The sequence below is a fragment of the Talpa occidentalis genome, unplaced genomic scaffold, assembly GCF_014898055.3.
Source record: "Talpa occidentalis isolate TD23 unplaced genomic scaffold, MPIMG_talOcc4v2.1 talOcc4.2, whole genome shotgun sequence".
Lineage (NCBI taxonomy): Eukaryota > Metazoa > Chordata > Mammalia > Eulipotyphla > Talpidae > Talpa > Talpa occidentalis.
Window position 1 is genome coordinate 92,049,315 of NW_023602073.1, and position 15,775 is coordinate 92,065,089.

Below are 15,775 nucleotides of genomic sequence, written 5' to 3' on the forward strand. Positions count from 1 at the left end.
ACTTGTATGATCTTCCATGGTGTTAATAGACTGTGTAAATTAGAGTTTAAAAGTATTTTTCTCTTCCAGGTCTAAGTCATGAGGTTAAGGAGGATGTTTCTGGTAAGTTATTAAAAAATAATTATTTTTGTGCACACATAATCTTTTGTGCACACATACGTAATCTTTTCCCTTGCTACTTTCCTTTTTCTCTCCTTAGAAAAAATCTCTTTCTTCTGTCCATTTCTTCCTTCATCATTTCTGCCCTTCTCCTCATATGCAGCTTGTAGAAATATACTAGTACCAATTTTTCTTAGGGGCATATATATATATTTAAATATTTAATATTGGCATAAAATGAATGAGTATTATTGCATATAAATGCATAATGTGGATTTTATACAGCATTTTAACAACAGAAGACTATCATAGGATGGTGGTTTCTTGAATTTTTTGTCTTTTATTGAATTATAATTAACATTACATTTATAAATGTACAACATGATGATATATATAGGTATATTTTGTGAAAGAATTCTCCTTTATTAATTAATATAGCCATAACCTTTTGTTTTGTGAGAGCACTTAAAAGTTCTTCTGTCTTAGAAAGTTTTTATACAATACAGTATCATCAGCTATATTTGCCATGTTGTACAATAGATGTTCATCTTTTAACTGAAAGTTTGTATTTCCCTAACCCCTCAGTTCCTGGTGACCACCATTCTACTCTCTGTTTCCATGAGTTTGCCTTTTCTTAAAGAAAAAAAAAAAAGACTGCATATGTAAGTGATACTATGCAGACTTATTGTCTCTGTCTGGCATATTTCACTTAACATAATGCCTTCCAGGTTTATCTATATTGTTGCAAATCGCAAGATTTCCTTTTTCTTTTAAAGGTTGTGTAATATTCTGTTATATATATAAATGCGTGTATTTAGCGCATATATATATATGTAATTTTCTATGTAGTTTCTTGCTTTAAAGTACTTCAGACTACCTTCCACTGTATCTGTTCTTGCCTTTCTCTATTTGCTATAGTAAGCGTTGTAAATTTTTTGAGTTAAGCTTCTTAAAGTGAAGGGCCATGATTTATGTTTGTTAAACTTCAAGTCAGTGCTCATTGATTTGAATTCATTTGACTAATCTATCCTAAGTTTTTAAATTACTACTGAATTATATATTAATGAGGAGGAACAGAGTACTTCTAAAGGCAAAATGAAATATAGCTTAGGTTAAAAAGCACTTTTAATTCAAATTTAATTAACTTTGTAAAAGTCTGTATTTTAACGTTATACCCATATATTTAAATAATTTTATAAAAGATAATCTAAAGGCTTTTTAATTATCAAAGATTTATATGCACTTTTACATGGATGTATTTTCCTAAGGCTTTTTCTTTACTTACTAGGCTCAGTATTGGTCTGCTAAATTTACTCATAAGAATTCCTCTGATGCCAACTAAGAAATGTTAAAATATATAAATTAAATTTGATTTTTTTTGAGTACTCGCAATGGCTAATTTGCCTGTTATCACCTTCCTTTCACCATTTTTGTGTTATTTAATTGTCATGGCTGACTATATTTGAGCCCATATGTAAACTAGCCATATGTATTAGTTGGGCCTTTGATAAATTAGTTTGAAAGAAGCTGTCTGAATCTAAAATAAAATAAACTGAATTTAATATCATATGAGACATAAACAATTTTGATAAATATAAACACAAAGTTTTATTTATGTCACAAGTCATCACTGTTGTTCATACTTAATTGGGACATGTTGGTTGTTTGGGAAAGATTGTTTTTTATAATAAAATCTTACATTTAATTTCAGTGAATCCAAATAGAATTTATTCTCTTTCAGTGCGAGTTGTTGAGAATGTGGGAAAAATAGAGATTGTCCTAAAGAAAAAAGAGAATACTCCTTGGAAATGTCTTGGCCATCCCCTGGAGAATCATAATTCATTTATTCCAAGGAAAGATACAGGTATGCTGTGCTGCTATTTTGATCCCTATGTTCATGAAATGGTTATGACACAATCGTACCAGAATCTGGTATGTACCTGGCCACTTTGAGATGAGACACAAGATCTTTGTATCTCTTGCTCTAAAGTTGAAAAAGGTTTTTTTTTTTTAAAAAAAAAAAAAAAGTAGGGGCCTCCCCCGTGGCGCAGTGGTTGAGCACTGGGTTGTGAGGCTACCCACAGCCTCTGCAGCGCTGGTTCGATCCCCAGGCGAGAGTCCCACATGGCATACAGACCTCTCCTGCCGCCTGCTGCTCCCCTCAGCAGTGTCCTTTGTCAGTCTGCCTGTTCTGCTCTCCCCTCTGGCTCTGGTGAATTCTCTCACCCTCCTGCACTTCTGACTGTACCCAGTGCTTGTATAAATAAATAAATCTTTAAAAAAAAAAAAAAGTAGGGCCTCCCTGTTAGCACAGCGGGTTGAGTGTCACTCTGCAAAGCTGTTCGCAGCCTCTGCAGTGCTGGTTCAATTCCCCACCAACCAGGGAGTTACCCACATGGCATGGCAGACCTCTCCTTCCTCGCCTGCTGTTCCCCTCAGCAGTGTCTTAGGTCTCTCTGCCCTGTTCTTCTCTCCACTCTGTCTCTGGTGAATTCTCTCACCCTCCCATGCTTCTGGCCTGTACCCCAGTTCTTGTATGTATAAATAAATAAATCTTTAAAACAAAAAGCAGGACCTCCCCTGGTGGCGCAGCAGTTGAGCGCTGGGCTACAAGGCTGCCTGCAGCCTCTGCAGCGTCGGTTCATTCCCTGGCCACCAGTGAGGGTCCCACAAAAAAAATAAATAAATAAGAATTAAAAAATAAAATAAAATAAAAAGTAAATTTCAGGTTCTATTATCTAATGTTGAAGTATAACAAAGTTACTAGGTGATGATAAATGACTGGAGAAGCCCTCCTATGTAGACTGTTGTCCAAACACTCACTCCTTCGGGTTCCTTTTTATAAAAAGTACAGTGACAAGTTTAAGTTTATGCTTTGTGTGCACATCTTTTTCTTTTGAAGAAAACACGCTTCTTGTTTTTTTGCTAGTTACTTAAGCTAGTTTCTATTTATTCCTAAAATATAATTCATTGCCTTTCTTCATTTCATTCCTTCCTTTATTTTTCTAAGTTTTTTTAAACTAAGTATAATATATTTATAGGAAAGGGTGCATATTATAAGTGTTCTAATTGATGACTTTTCACAAAATGAATACAATCTATTTTTTCTTTGGAAATCAATAGCATTTGTTCTTTGTTCCAAGTCGTTTGAAACTTCACAGTTTTATATGCCTCACTGTGGGTCTGTTTTCATCCTTTGTGCTGCATGTTTATCCTCTGTATTCTTTCATTATGGGAACTTAGAACCGTCTAGTCTGGAAAATACTGATTTCTCTTCCCTCTGTAGTCTGTTTTTGCTTTCTAAAATTGTTCTTATTTTAAACTTCTTTAACACATCCTCTTAGTATCTCTGCTTTTATTTAATTTTATTCCTTTGTTCTACTTTTTTGGAAGATCTCTTGAGCTGTGTCATCCAGTTTTTCTGTTGATGCCATTTCTACTCTTATCCTTTGACTTCTAAGAACTCTTGATTTCTTTTCCTTTGTTTTAACATCCTATTCATCTTACTAGTTTCTCTTTTACTTTAAAGAATTACTCATAGTATTTGAGTTTTCTTCTTTGATAGCCTCGTGTGCCCAGTTTATTTGATTAGTTCTCTCTTTCATATTACATGCTTTCTTTGAATGTTTGCTGATCCTCGACTCTCTGCTCATATTTCAGGGTGAAACTCTAAAAGTTAACTGGAAGCTTTGTACATGTGAATGTGCATTGACAGTAATATTTATTTGTGGCTAGATTTTTTTCTTTGGGAAAAGTTTAATGCCAGCATTTTGTTAGAACCTAGAGTTAATAATTCCTACCCTATCCTCAACATTTTAGAAATCAGAGGAAAAGAAGGTTGGGATACCTATAAACCGTAATTTCCCTTTTTTGTTGTTATTTTCTTGTATACTGTATTAGTTTGCAAGAATTCCTGACAATGTACTACAGACTGGATAGCCTACCAACAAAAATGTATTTTTCTCACAGTCTAGAGGCTAGAAGTCCAAGACCAAGGTGTTGGCAAGGTTGGATTCTTCTAAGGTCTCTTCTAAGCTTGTAGACAGCTGTCTTCACATGATATTCACTCTGTATGTGTCTATGTGTCCTTTTTGTCCCTTCTTACAATGACATTAGTCATATTGAATCAGGGACCACCCTGATGTCCACATTTTAACTTAGTTGACTATTAAAAGACCCTATATCCAAATATAGTCACATTCTTGGTCTAGGGGGAGGTTATGAGTTCAATGTATGAAAATTGAGGGCAATATAATTCAGTCTGATATTTATCTAATCTAAAGACCATTTGTTTTACCCTCCCTAGTGAGGAAACTAATTATTGCTTGCCAGAAGAGGAGAGCATCAGTAGTGTGACTGCTAAGTAGGGGAGGGTAGGTGAGTGGGGCATCTAAATTTTTTTCAGAGGTACTTGCTTTCTCTGATTTCTAAGGCTTGAAGGGAGGGATCTCATTTTCAAATGACTTGATTTGTGACTTTCTATTCTTGTAACTTAGGATTCAACTTCAGTGAGTCCTCTGAATTGGTTACTCATCATCTCTTTGCCCTATCAACACCCAAAGCTTTATTACTTTTTCTTATTTCCATTCTTTCTGTTTTCGTGCTTATGCATAAAAAACAACTAAATATATACAAATCTGTGTTATTTAGTGTGGGTTAATAGGAACTAACTGCATTAATAGGAACTAACTGTATTCAATTTACCATCTTTAAGTATTTAAAATTATAAAATTATATTTGTGAATATCTTAATTTTCAAAAAAGTATCAAGTAGCCTTATTTTGAGTATACATTATTGTAAACAACTATTTTAGGCACTGTGTATAGACAGCCTTTTTAGGTATCAGATATTATTTTTCCAGTTGGAAGAACAAACATACAGAAACATAAGATTGAAAAATATGTTTCTAAATAAACAGGCCAAAAAGCAAGTTACATAGTATAAACTGAACATTTTCTGTGGTAACCCCAAGTGAACAGCTGCAAATGAATTTGCCCTTGAATGAATCTCTGAAGGAGGTGAATTTCAAGTGATGTTTTGACGGTGGTTTTCAAAACAATCCTATGAAGGGGTTTGTGCAAGTAAAGCTTCAAATCATTATTGAGTACTTACTGTGCCAGGCATTTGAAGATTGTAGAGAATGAAAAATGTTAGCTGTGTGTGGGAAAGGTCAAATAGATTAATTTTACCAGACCAGGTCTGAATTTTGTGGTATTAGGTAAGGAGAGAGAACACAGAGAAATAATGGTGTGATCTAGCAGATCAGAAGAAAATAGGTAAAGGATAATGAAAATGAAAAGAGATATTATTAACAGGAAGTCTCTTGCCCTGAAATTTATCTGACTAGTGATTGAAAAATCTTAGCAGATCAGATAAAAGCCAATTCCAGAAGTAAATGATACTGAGAACCACAGATGACCTCCATTTGGAAATGGTTACGATGAATATCACTCAAGAATTCTTCTTTATAATTTTCTGGGGCTTTCTGTGAACTCTTTTATCCCTGCCATAAATTTCTACCTGCGTCATGAACCACCATATTTAACTTTAACTTTCTTGTCTGAAATTGAAGCCAGGCATGTATTTTTCAGTGAATTAGATTTTCCACTTTGGAAAATAACTTGGAGTTTAGGGAAATTTTACTTTGTTTGATTGAATTAACATGGATAATTTTTTCTTTATTCTTTCTGCTCCTTAAATTGTGATGGAAATTGAAGCTTATTTTATGCACTAACAAAATTGAATACTCACATCATCAGATTATTATATTATGATTGCCTTGCTGATAGTAACTCCAAATGTTTACATTACAGTGCATAACATGATTCTTAGGTTTTAAGTATGATTTACTAAAATTTTTGGTTTTTATCATATTAACTTGCTAGCTTCCTCTTATTGACATTTCTTAGCTAAAAAAAATTTAGGTTGAAAATAAACATGTATGTTGAAGATTTTTAATGCAGTACCTTCTTGTATCAAATCTGTACTGATATGAAATATGCAAATATAGCATAGAACTTAAAGAAAAATAATTTTAATCTGAATAGAGTAGGTGACAGTTTATATTGTATGATTGGAACTAGACTACCTTTTATAAGTTGGATGTTTCCAATTAATTTTTTCTCCCTAAAAAGAAAAATTATAGGGGCCTCCCAGGTGGCGCAGCGGTTGAGCGCTGGGTTGCGAAGCTGCCCGCAGCCTGTGCGGCGCCAGTTCGATCCCCGACTGCTCCCAGGCCACCGGAGGAGGGTCCCACCTCACCTGCCACCCGTTGCTCCCCTCAGCAGTGTACTTCGGTCCTTCTGCCTGCTCTGCTCCCCGCTCTGGCTCTGGTGAATTCTCTCACCCTCCCACGCTTCTGACTGTACCCAGTGCATGTATAAACAAAACAAACAAATAAATAAATAAATAAATAAATAAATAAAAACATGCCTCTATTAAAAAAAACATATATTTTTAAAAAAAAGAAAATTTTAAGTGAATAGGGTGTGTGTGTGTGTGTATGTGTGTGTGTGTATGATGGCCAGAAAAATTATGTGTCTATTAAATGTCAGAAACGAATAGGTCATTGGGTTGCTGTTTCTGAATCCAACCTAAAATTTATTTTCATTAAGATTATTTGTAATATGGGGACTTTGGTAACTTGACAATGGTAGTTTTAAATATTTGCCAACAAATAACTCACAGATCTTGTGATACTAAAATTATTTTTAAAATTTTGTCATAATTTTGATTTGCTAGTAGTCATTTATAAATCTTCGTGATAAATATATATGTATATATACATAATCCATAGCTGTCTTTTTAATTCAATTAAACTATGAAATGGCTGATATTAGTTAGAAAAATGGCATTTTTACATGGGTTGACTGACCTACCTACACTCTCTTCAGGACTTCTTAACTGCTTATGTTATACACACACATTGAAGTATTGTCTGTGTTGTAAACGTGCTTGTCAGTGCACTGTAAGCATTTAATTGAGATTATCTGTAGTGCCCGTAATTCTGCAAGCAAACAGTTGTCACAGGGAATAGCTCTTCTTGCAGAAAGAACCACCCTCACCTCTCACCAGCCCTTGCCCATATATCTGTGTTTCTTTGTTGCCTAAAATAAACATTCAGAATTACTAGAAATTAAGAAATATTGAAATAGCAAATAAAAACTTCACTGTTCTTTGTTCTCTTAAATTATCTCCCCTACTCAATAGGAATTAAGTAATTGCCTGCGTAATAACTATAAGATTGGCATCTTGTGTCTTATAATTTCTATCAGAATGGTCTGAAGATGAAATCTGAAGAAACAGAGTAAATGTGGCAGACTAATTAAGTACGAAATTATTTACTATAGTAAAAGATAGAACAGAAGATACTTGAAGACTTAGGATTCAGGTGAATCAGGCACTTCAGTATATAAATGTTGGGTGAATTAGTTGTGGAACTGAGAAGAAAATTGGTATAGAAATTTCCAAACTTGGTGATAATCTTCCTAATACTGTGTTGCCCAAGGTCCCCATTGAATCTAAGAGAAAGCTGTCCTCCCAGTTTAATGCTATTGTTTAGCCCTACAAAATCCTCACTTTGAAAGAAAGATTCAGTTTGCACTGGTCTAGTTAAGACAGTAAAACATCCTAATACCCTTTGGGAATATTTTGAACAGTAATAGTTCAAAAGGAATCTGTACTCTCAACTTAATAATACTAATTTAAAATACATTTGGGGAAAAAGTGGGGAAAGGAGGGAAAGGTGTCAGAATTCTCAGTCTTTGAGCATCCTTCTTCGTTATCTTTACCACAATATATAAATAGAAATGTACCTGTAGACAGTTATTGCTAGTGCTTGAAGATATGCTATGAATGTTTTATTTAAATACACAAAAGAGATTTGGGGGCCTTCCTAGTGGTGCAAGGGGTTAAGCACTGCACTGTGAAGCAGTCAGCAGCCTCTGCAGCATGAGTTCGATTCCTGGCCGGCCAGGGAGCAACCCACATGGCGCAGCAGACCTCTTCCTGTCTCACCCACTGCTCCCTTTCAGCAGTGTATTTCATCAGTCTGCCTGTTCTGTGAATCCTCTCACCCCCCTGCACCTCTGGCCTGTACCCCAGCTCTTGTATGCATAAATAAATAAATCTTAAAAAAAAAAAGAGAGAGAACAAATGCTGGGATTGCACTTTTACTTAGGGACTCTACTGTTACTTCTTACTGAAATTATTCATCAATAATAAAATGAATCGCTTTCTAGGTTTGTACTACAGAAAATGCCAGTTAATTTCCAAGGAAGATGTTACTCATGATACAAAGCTTTTCTGCTGGATGCTGCCACCAAGCACTCACCTTCAGGTGCCAATTGGGCGACATGTTTACCTCAAACTAACTATTACAGGTAAGGTAAATAGAGTCTTTGGGGAAACTCTTCTTTCATATGCATTTCAAAATCAGTACTGATCTCTTTAGGAAGAACTGTTTAGGTTATTAATAAACATTTCTGGGTAACTACACTAGGTGATAAGAAGATACAGGTTTTGGGGATAGTGTTTCTGTGTGTTGGAACAATGGCCATGCCATCTTACTGTATGGAACAAAGAAATTGCCACTAATCAGAGAGATGGTTCCACCAATATAGTATTTACTAGCAAAGCCCTAAAAAGGAAAGGATTGAGAAAATGCACAGAGTCCTTCATGAAGACATCTACTGCAAATATATACTACTAGCATCTCTTAGTAACCACTTAATGGTTGTGCCATTTATGAAGTTGAATTTATAAATTTCATAATGGGTGGATAATTATGTTTTCCTTTTATGTGCCACCATTTTAAGCAGCTCTATAAATGTGTTCCTTGCTGTGTGAATTATTCTTCCTTCATTTTCAAATACCCTTCTTATTATGTTCACTATTTTCTTGGCCTTTTGAGGCTGTAAAAGTAACAATTTTATGGCATAGTGTTTTCCAATAATCACTCTAATAAGCTGTTAGCCAGAATTTGATGGATATGTTTCATTACAATGGCACTTATTACTAATGCCAGGTTATCATTCAATAGCTGGTATCTTCCCCAGTGCAGTTATTGTCAATGTATTATAATGTATAAGTAGATTAATTTTGTTTATGCTTTTTGAGCCATGTATAAAATTTTGGTCTTTTGAATGTTCTGGCTTCTTTCTTTTTGGAATTTGGTTAACCAATAATATCATATGAATTCTTATTAATTTTACCCTATTTTTTAATATTGCATTCTTAGAAGTAGTTGGGTTAGCATTCTTTTCTTTCAGTTAACAAAATAAGCTATAATATATTAAAACATTAAAGGAGTTCAAAATAAATGAAATAAAAAGTAAAATTGTTCTCCTTCTCATTGGCCATTATTAACCACTATTTAAAAACTTAGGTCTATAATTAAAATTACTTATATAAGTACCATCTAACAGCTCTATGGTAGACTTTGACGTCATTTTATTTTCACCCATTACAAAGTTTATATGTTCATGAAATTGATGGTCATCTAAGTTTATTGACATAAATCCCCTATCAACTCATCCCACATTGAAAATTGTTTACAGTATATATTGATTTGTTAAAATTATTTCAGCACAGAGAAATAGAATATATATACATGTACTATATAGATTGAGAACATACAGTTAGAATTATATACTCATTAGGAAAATATTCCAGAATATATATTGATAGCATCACAAAATTTGTATGTTTCATCTTCAGAATTTTTAGAATTGAATTTCTTTGTCATGACTTTTTCTAGGTGCAGAAATAGTGAAGCCATATACACCTGTATCTGAATCCTTATTCTCAGAGTGCAAGGAATCAGTTCCTGACAACAATAAATACATCTACTTTTTGATCAAAATCTATCCCACTGGACTCTTAACACCAGAACTTGATCATCTTCAGTTTGGTTAGTATTTTTGCATATACATATTTTTTACCTTATTTGTGTTTTAGATTAGAGCATATGTTATTTTTGCCTCTAGTCCCCTCCATGAGGGGGTCTATCAGATATCTTAAACTTAACATGTCTACAACCAAAGTCATGTTCTCTTTGTCCCACCCAACCTATCCTTAACTCCCATATTCCTTGTCTTTATTATTTGCAGCATCATTGTTCATCCTTGACCCAATCTGCAAATTTAAGTCATCCTAGAGTCTTCCAGTTTTCTCCCTCACACTCCAGTCAGCCACTGAGTTTCAGTGAGTCCACCTCCCAGTGACTTTTTAGTCTTTCTTTTGTATCTCTTTGCCAGTCTCTTGGATCAGGCCTTCGTTATTTCTGTCTTGGTCTCTTAACTGATTCCTGCCAGTTGCCACTAACTGATTTTTCTCTTTTTCTATTGATCCACATTTTCCATTTCTTTTTTCAAAATACCTAGAGAATAGACTTGAACATGTTGTTCTGCAGCATGTTGCTCTGATGGGTCTCCATTACCTAACTGATTCAGTTTTCTGCATGACCTGCAAAGACTTTTGGGATCTCTCCAACTTTGTCTCCTGCTGTACAAAAATATTCATGCTGTTCAGTTTATCATTCTCACTCATAAGCATATGCATCTGCCTTACATAAAGAATGTCCATCAACCCTTTCTCTACTTGTCAAGTTCCTTTTTCTCTACTTGTCAAAGACCCAAATAAAATACCACTTCCTATATATAGCCTCTCTCCTCTGAACCCCCCAATAAGGAGCTTGCTCTTTTAGCTCTTTGTTAACAGTAATGTTTCTTCTTGACTAAACTTTGAGTTCCAGGGTAGAATTCTTGTCTTTGTATCTCCCACATTTCAGTTGACATAATAGGTCCTTGATAAACTAATAAAAGGATTGTTATTAGTATAGAAAATATTAATGAAGTGACTATATTGAAATTTGTTAAGATTTAGAAAACACCCTCATGTTTCTAATCCTTTTGTCTTAGTCTTCAACTTTTTTCTGCCCTTTGCCTAACAGTAAAAGTGCTCTTCCCCTTTCCAAGACAATGTAACAGTAACATCAAGATAATAGTACATCAAGATAATAACAAGATTATATTTCCATGCACTAACATGGAAATGAAGAAAATTATCTTGGTATCTATAAGCCAAGCTTAGAAATTAAGATACAGTGGATATAGTCAGTCCTCTTTGGGTAATATATACCAAAATATTGAATGTTAAATGGGAAACTAAAGAATTTTTGAAATACCTACAAATCTAGTGAAGGTAACTGTGATCTTGTGAACAACCATCTGACTTTTTTCCCCAGGATACTCTAATCTTATGGTCCACTTCAAACTATAGTATATAGAAGATTCTGATACTTTCTAATATGCCTAATTCATCAATTTCCTCAATATTTACTATCCTGCTATGAAAAAGAAAAATTATGAATAGCCAGCATTTAAAATAAACCACAGTATTTGCAATTTGTGTTTAAATAAATAGATTTTTTTTTAGACAACTATTTTATTTTTAGAATTATATTGAAAATTTCTGAAATGTCTAAAGGCACTTCTCTCATGAGTAGTACATAGTGATTACATCAACTGTATTACAGAGAGTGGTGTTCTTGGCTATTATGATTCTACATCGGGAAGAAGCATGCTCCAAGTACAGTTTCTGGTCTTGCTTTGTTTTTATAGGAAGTAAATTCAGAATAGCGGTTCTTGTTTGAATTGATCAATCTTTTCAAAGATTTGATGGAGAAAAAGTCAGCACATTTACTCACATGAGATTCTAGAATGAATTTCTATTTTGGTTTTCTCCTACTATTCTTACTACTGAGGTTAAGAATCAATATGCAAATAGTGAGTATCTCTTCTCTACCCTGTCTGTACCCATGCAAGGCAGGTATACATGGACCATGTTTTTAAGGTACTTATAATTTATCATTTAATCCTTTTTTGATATTTTGTACTTAATTACTTTGTAGTTATTTATAGATAAGAGTCCACATGGTTTGAGAAAATAATATTGGGGAGTGAGTATAATAAAATCTCATTATAATCTGATTATAATTATATAATCCAGACATTCTTGAGGCCCTAATGATTATTCCTAAAACTGCTTACATACCATGAAGACTGAGATGTTGTCTGCAAGTTAAGCATTGGTCTTATTTCTCATCAGTATTCTAAATTCAGGTAGTTTTAGCCTTTTCAGTTTCCCTGATTTTTTTTTTCTGATTTAGTGTATATTTCATTGTTTAGGAGATTTTGTTTCTGTAAGCAATCCTGAGGGCAATTTTAAAATATCCCAGCTCCAAGAATTAGAAGATCTCTTTTTATTGGCAGCTGGAACAGGCTTCACACCAATGGTTAAAATACTGAATTATGCTTTGACTAATATACCCAGTCTCAGGTATGTAATTTTATCTTTAATTACTATCCTTTGTGAGGCTGTTAGATTAGTATAAGGCATTCAATTAATTAAATACTCTGAACCTTAATAGACATGTTTTCATTCCCTTACTCATCATTTCTTTCTCTCAACTCCTAGCTATTTTATTAACTTGATTCTTTTAAATTTGATGCTTTTGTTTTCTTAAGTGACAATAAAAGGTATGCTAGTTCACTTCTAGACTTTCCATTCATGCATATGTTAAATGTATTTGAAAATAGCTCCTTTTGAGTTGTTATTTTTTTATTTAAAGGAAAGTGAAGCTGATGTTCTTCAATAAAACAGAGGATGATATAATTTGGAGAAGCCAATTGGAGAAATTATCACGAGAAGATGAAAGGTATTAAAATGGTATTAGCTCTGTGTTTAAATACTTATAAATGTGTAGTCAGTGTATACCTTATCTCCTTGGGTTGGATTTTTAATTGAGCAGGAAGCTCCTTCAAAGAAAAAATTATCAATAACTCTCTTAAATGTAAATAATGTTTATATTCACCCTAAGAAATCCCAATAGTGTTTGAAAAGATCAATTTCACATCATATATGTACCAGTAAGCATATATTAGGCTCATGTTTATGCTGTTATTTATACTGAATTGGGTTTTATTGAAAATAATCCCAGTTTGGTAATTTAGTATATTCTTGTTATAATGGGAACAGAATAAATAAATTGGATGAGATGAATTAAGCAAAAATAAACATGTTTCTTAACTGGAGGATTTCTTAGTCTTTAACATGCTAATGTCCATTGTGACTTTCCAAGAGAGAGGTTACTTATCCATAATTTAGCAAGATTCTTTGACTTTTGTTGTTTATACTAACACTTATTAACTAGTGGTCCCCAGTACACACTTTGGAAAATGCCATTATTGGCAATCAAAAAAAAAAAAAGCTTGAGGCAGACTGAGCTCAGTGGTAGAACAAGGCAGCAAGAATAGTAAAGTAAAAATTTATTTCATTGAAGAAAGATCCCTAGCATAGTCAACTGAAATCTGACAATTTAAAAGGGCATCTGCGGGCCTCCCTGGTGGCGGTGGCGCAGTGGGTTGAGCTCAGCACTGCGAAGGTGTCCGCAGCCTCTGCAGGGCGGGTTCAATTCCCCATACCCACATGGTGCAGCAGACCTCTCCTGTCTTGCCCGCTGCTCCCCTCAGCAGTGTTTTGCATCGTCTGACCTGCTCCCCACTCTGTTCCTGGTGAATCCTCTCACCACACCCCCCCACACCTCTGGCCTGTACCCTGGTTCTTGTATGCATAAATTAATAAATCTTTAAAAATAAATAAATAAAATAAAAGGATTTTTGTCCATTCCTCCTAAAAAGATTTGAAAGCAGTAGGATATTGCAAACAAAATTTTTTAGAAGAGTTCATTGGACAAGCTAACTATTTTTCTAAACCATTTCCATAATCATCAAAAAATATTTCTAAGAATTTAGAATTTCCTAAGTCTTACAAGGTATGTGAAGTAAACATTTATGTTTATGATAGCACAGCACAAATAAAGTTCTAGGCCTTTTAAAAGTTAAAGATCTTCAAAACTCAGCTATTGTAGGGGCTTCTGGTTCTTCTGACTATTTTAAAATACCTTACTAGAGTAATGATGTCATCTTCTAGTTTTTTAACCTGCTGCTCTCTCCCACCCTCCTCTTTCTGTTTTATTAACTAATTTTCACAAATACAGGATGATTTGAACTTAATTATCCTTATTTACTCTTCCTACATACTAAGACATAAATCCAAGAAGACTTACTATGTTTTAGATAGTAGTATGCCAATTTAGAGCATTAAAAAAGAAATACAAATTCCTAGATTTTCAAGAGCCTTTTTCACTAATTTTCAAAATGGAAAATTGAAAGCATTTATCAAAAAGCCTCTAGTTTGTTCCCTATCCTTCACTGGTCTAGAATTTTATTCAAAAATTACTTAGCTCTGTGTGTCTCTTTACCTTCAAAATAAAATAATGGAATCTTTTCTACTTACTTACAATATGGTTGTTGTGAAGATTAGAAAAGATAGTGTAAGTGCTTTGGAGACTGAGAAACCCTACTTATATATTTGAATTGTGGTTGTAGGAACCATATACATGTGTTTCTTTACTGTATTATGGTTTGGACTACTGTCTTCTTAAATAAACTTTTAAAAGAATTTAAACAGAAATATCTAGGCTTTTAATGAGAGTTTTTTAAAGGTATTTTTGATCATTTTTTGGACAATGTTAATTTCTTTAAGGTAGTGCCCTTACATGAGAAAAATCCATTAACTATTATTTTAATGAGCATTTTCTTTTATTTTATTAATAGAAGTTAAAGCTGATTTAAGAAATAATTGGTAAGAAGGAATATGTGACAGTGACTGAGCCTAAAGTATCTTAACAGAGTCACTGTGTGTTGTGTTTTGTTTTTTGTTTTGGTCTGCATAATTTGGGTTGGTGGCATTTCATCTTTGGAAAAGTTAAGATCATGCAGCAACCTGAAAAACAAACACAAAGCATGTCTCTTAGGGACAATGTGAAAAACAAAATAAAACAAATCAAAGTTTACCATCATTACTAGTAAGGTACTGTTTCATTTTCCTAAATTACTATGTTCTCAAAAATCCCATCATTATAATTTCTAAAAATGTAATAACTCTTTAATGTCATCAAATATGAAATGTCTAAATTTTTAATGCTTTCCTAAATGCCATAATTTTTATGTTTGTTTGAATCAAGAGCCAATTAAAGTGCCCTCATCATGATTGGCTGTTGTCTTCTAAGAATCTTTTGATCTGAAAGATCCCCACACCCCCAACCCCTGTCCTGCAATTTATTTGCTGACAAAATCAGATTTTTATGTGCTCTGTCTCCTAGAGACATCAGTTTTCTGTGCCCTGTGGTATGCTATAACAATATGTGTTGATAGCCTATTATTTCCCATAATTTAGTAATGATCAAACTTCTGCATGACTGGGTCTAATAGCACTCACCAGGTGAGTGGTAACCTCCAGCTTGCTGAGAGAAGTGACAATGTCTGACTTTGGGCCTGCCTTTATCCACTCTCTTCTGCTCCTTGTCCTTTTCTTCTTGCTCTTACCCACTTCCTCCTGTGTGTTTGGTCTGTGTTCCCTAAACTCTGTCCACTTCATAGGGACATGGCTTTCCTTGCTTGAGGACTTTACTGGCACTGACTTCTTACGTAGTACTTTATGCTCCCCCGACACTCATGGCCCAGCCCTCCCTGGTCAACAAAAAAGCCATGCTATGTGGATGGCTTTGGAACATTTGTTAAATACTTTATCATATTCTGGAGCTTGGCATGT

General features: G+C 34.0%; 1 protein-coding gene across 2 annotated transcripts in view; it reads left to right on the top strand.

Moving 5' to 3' along the window:
- The window catches only part of LOC119252662 (cytochrome b5 reductase 4), a 61,429-nt gene that overhangs the window by 38,146 nt on the left and 7,508 nt on the right, over window positions 1–15,775 (top strand). For both annotated transcript variants that reach the window (XM_037520043.1, XM_037520044.1), the window contains exons 9-14: window positions 70–102; window positions 1,841–1,963; window positions 8,341–8,481; window positions 9,858–10,010; window positions 12,289–12,439; window positions 12,732–12,818. In XM_037520043.1, the coding sequence (XP_037375940.1) occupies window positions 70–102; window positions 1,841–1,963; window positions 8,341–8,481; window positions 9,858–10,010; window positions 12,289–12,439; window positions 12,732–12,818 (688 nt within the window). The remainder of the gene's footprint in view (window positions 1–69; window positions 103–1,840; window positions 1,964–8,340; window positions 8,482–9,857; window positions 10,011–12,288; window positions 12,440–12,731; window positions 12,819–15,775) is intronic.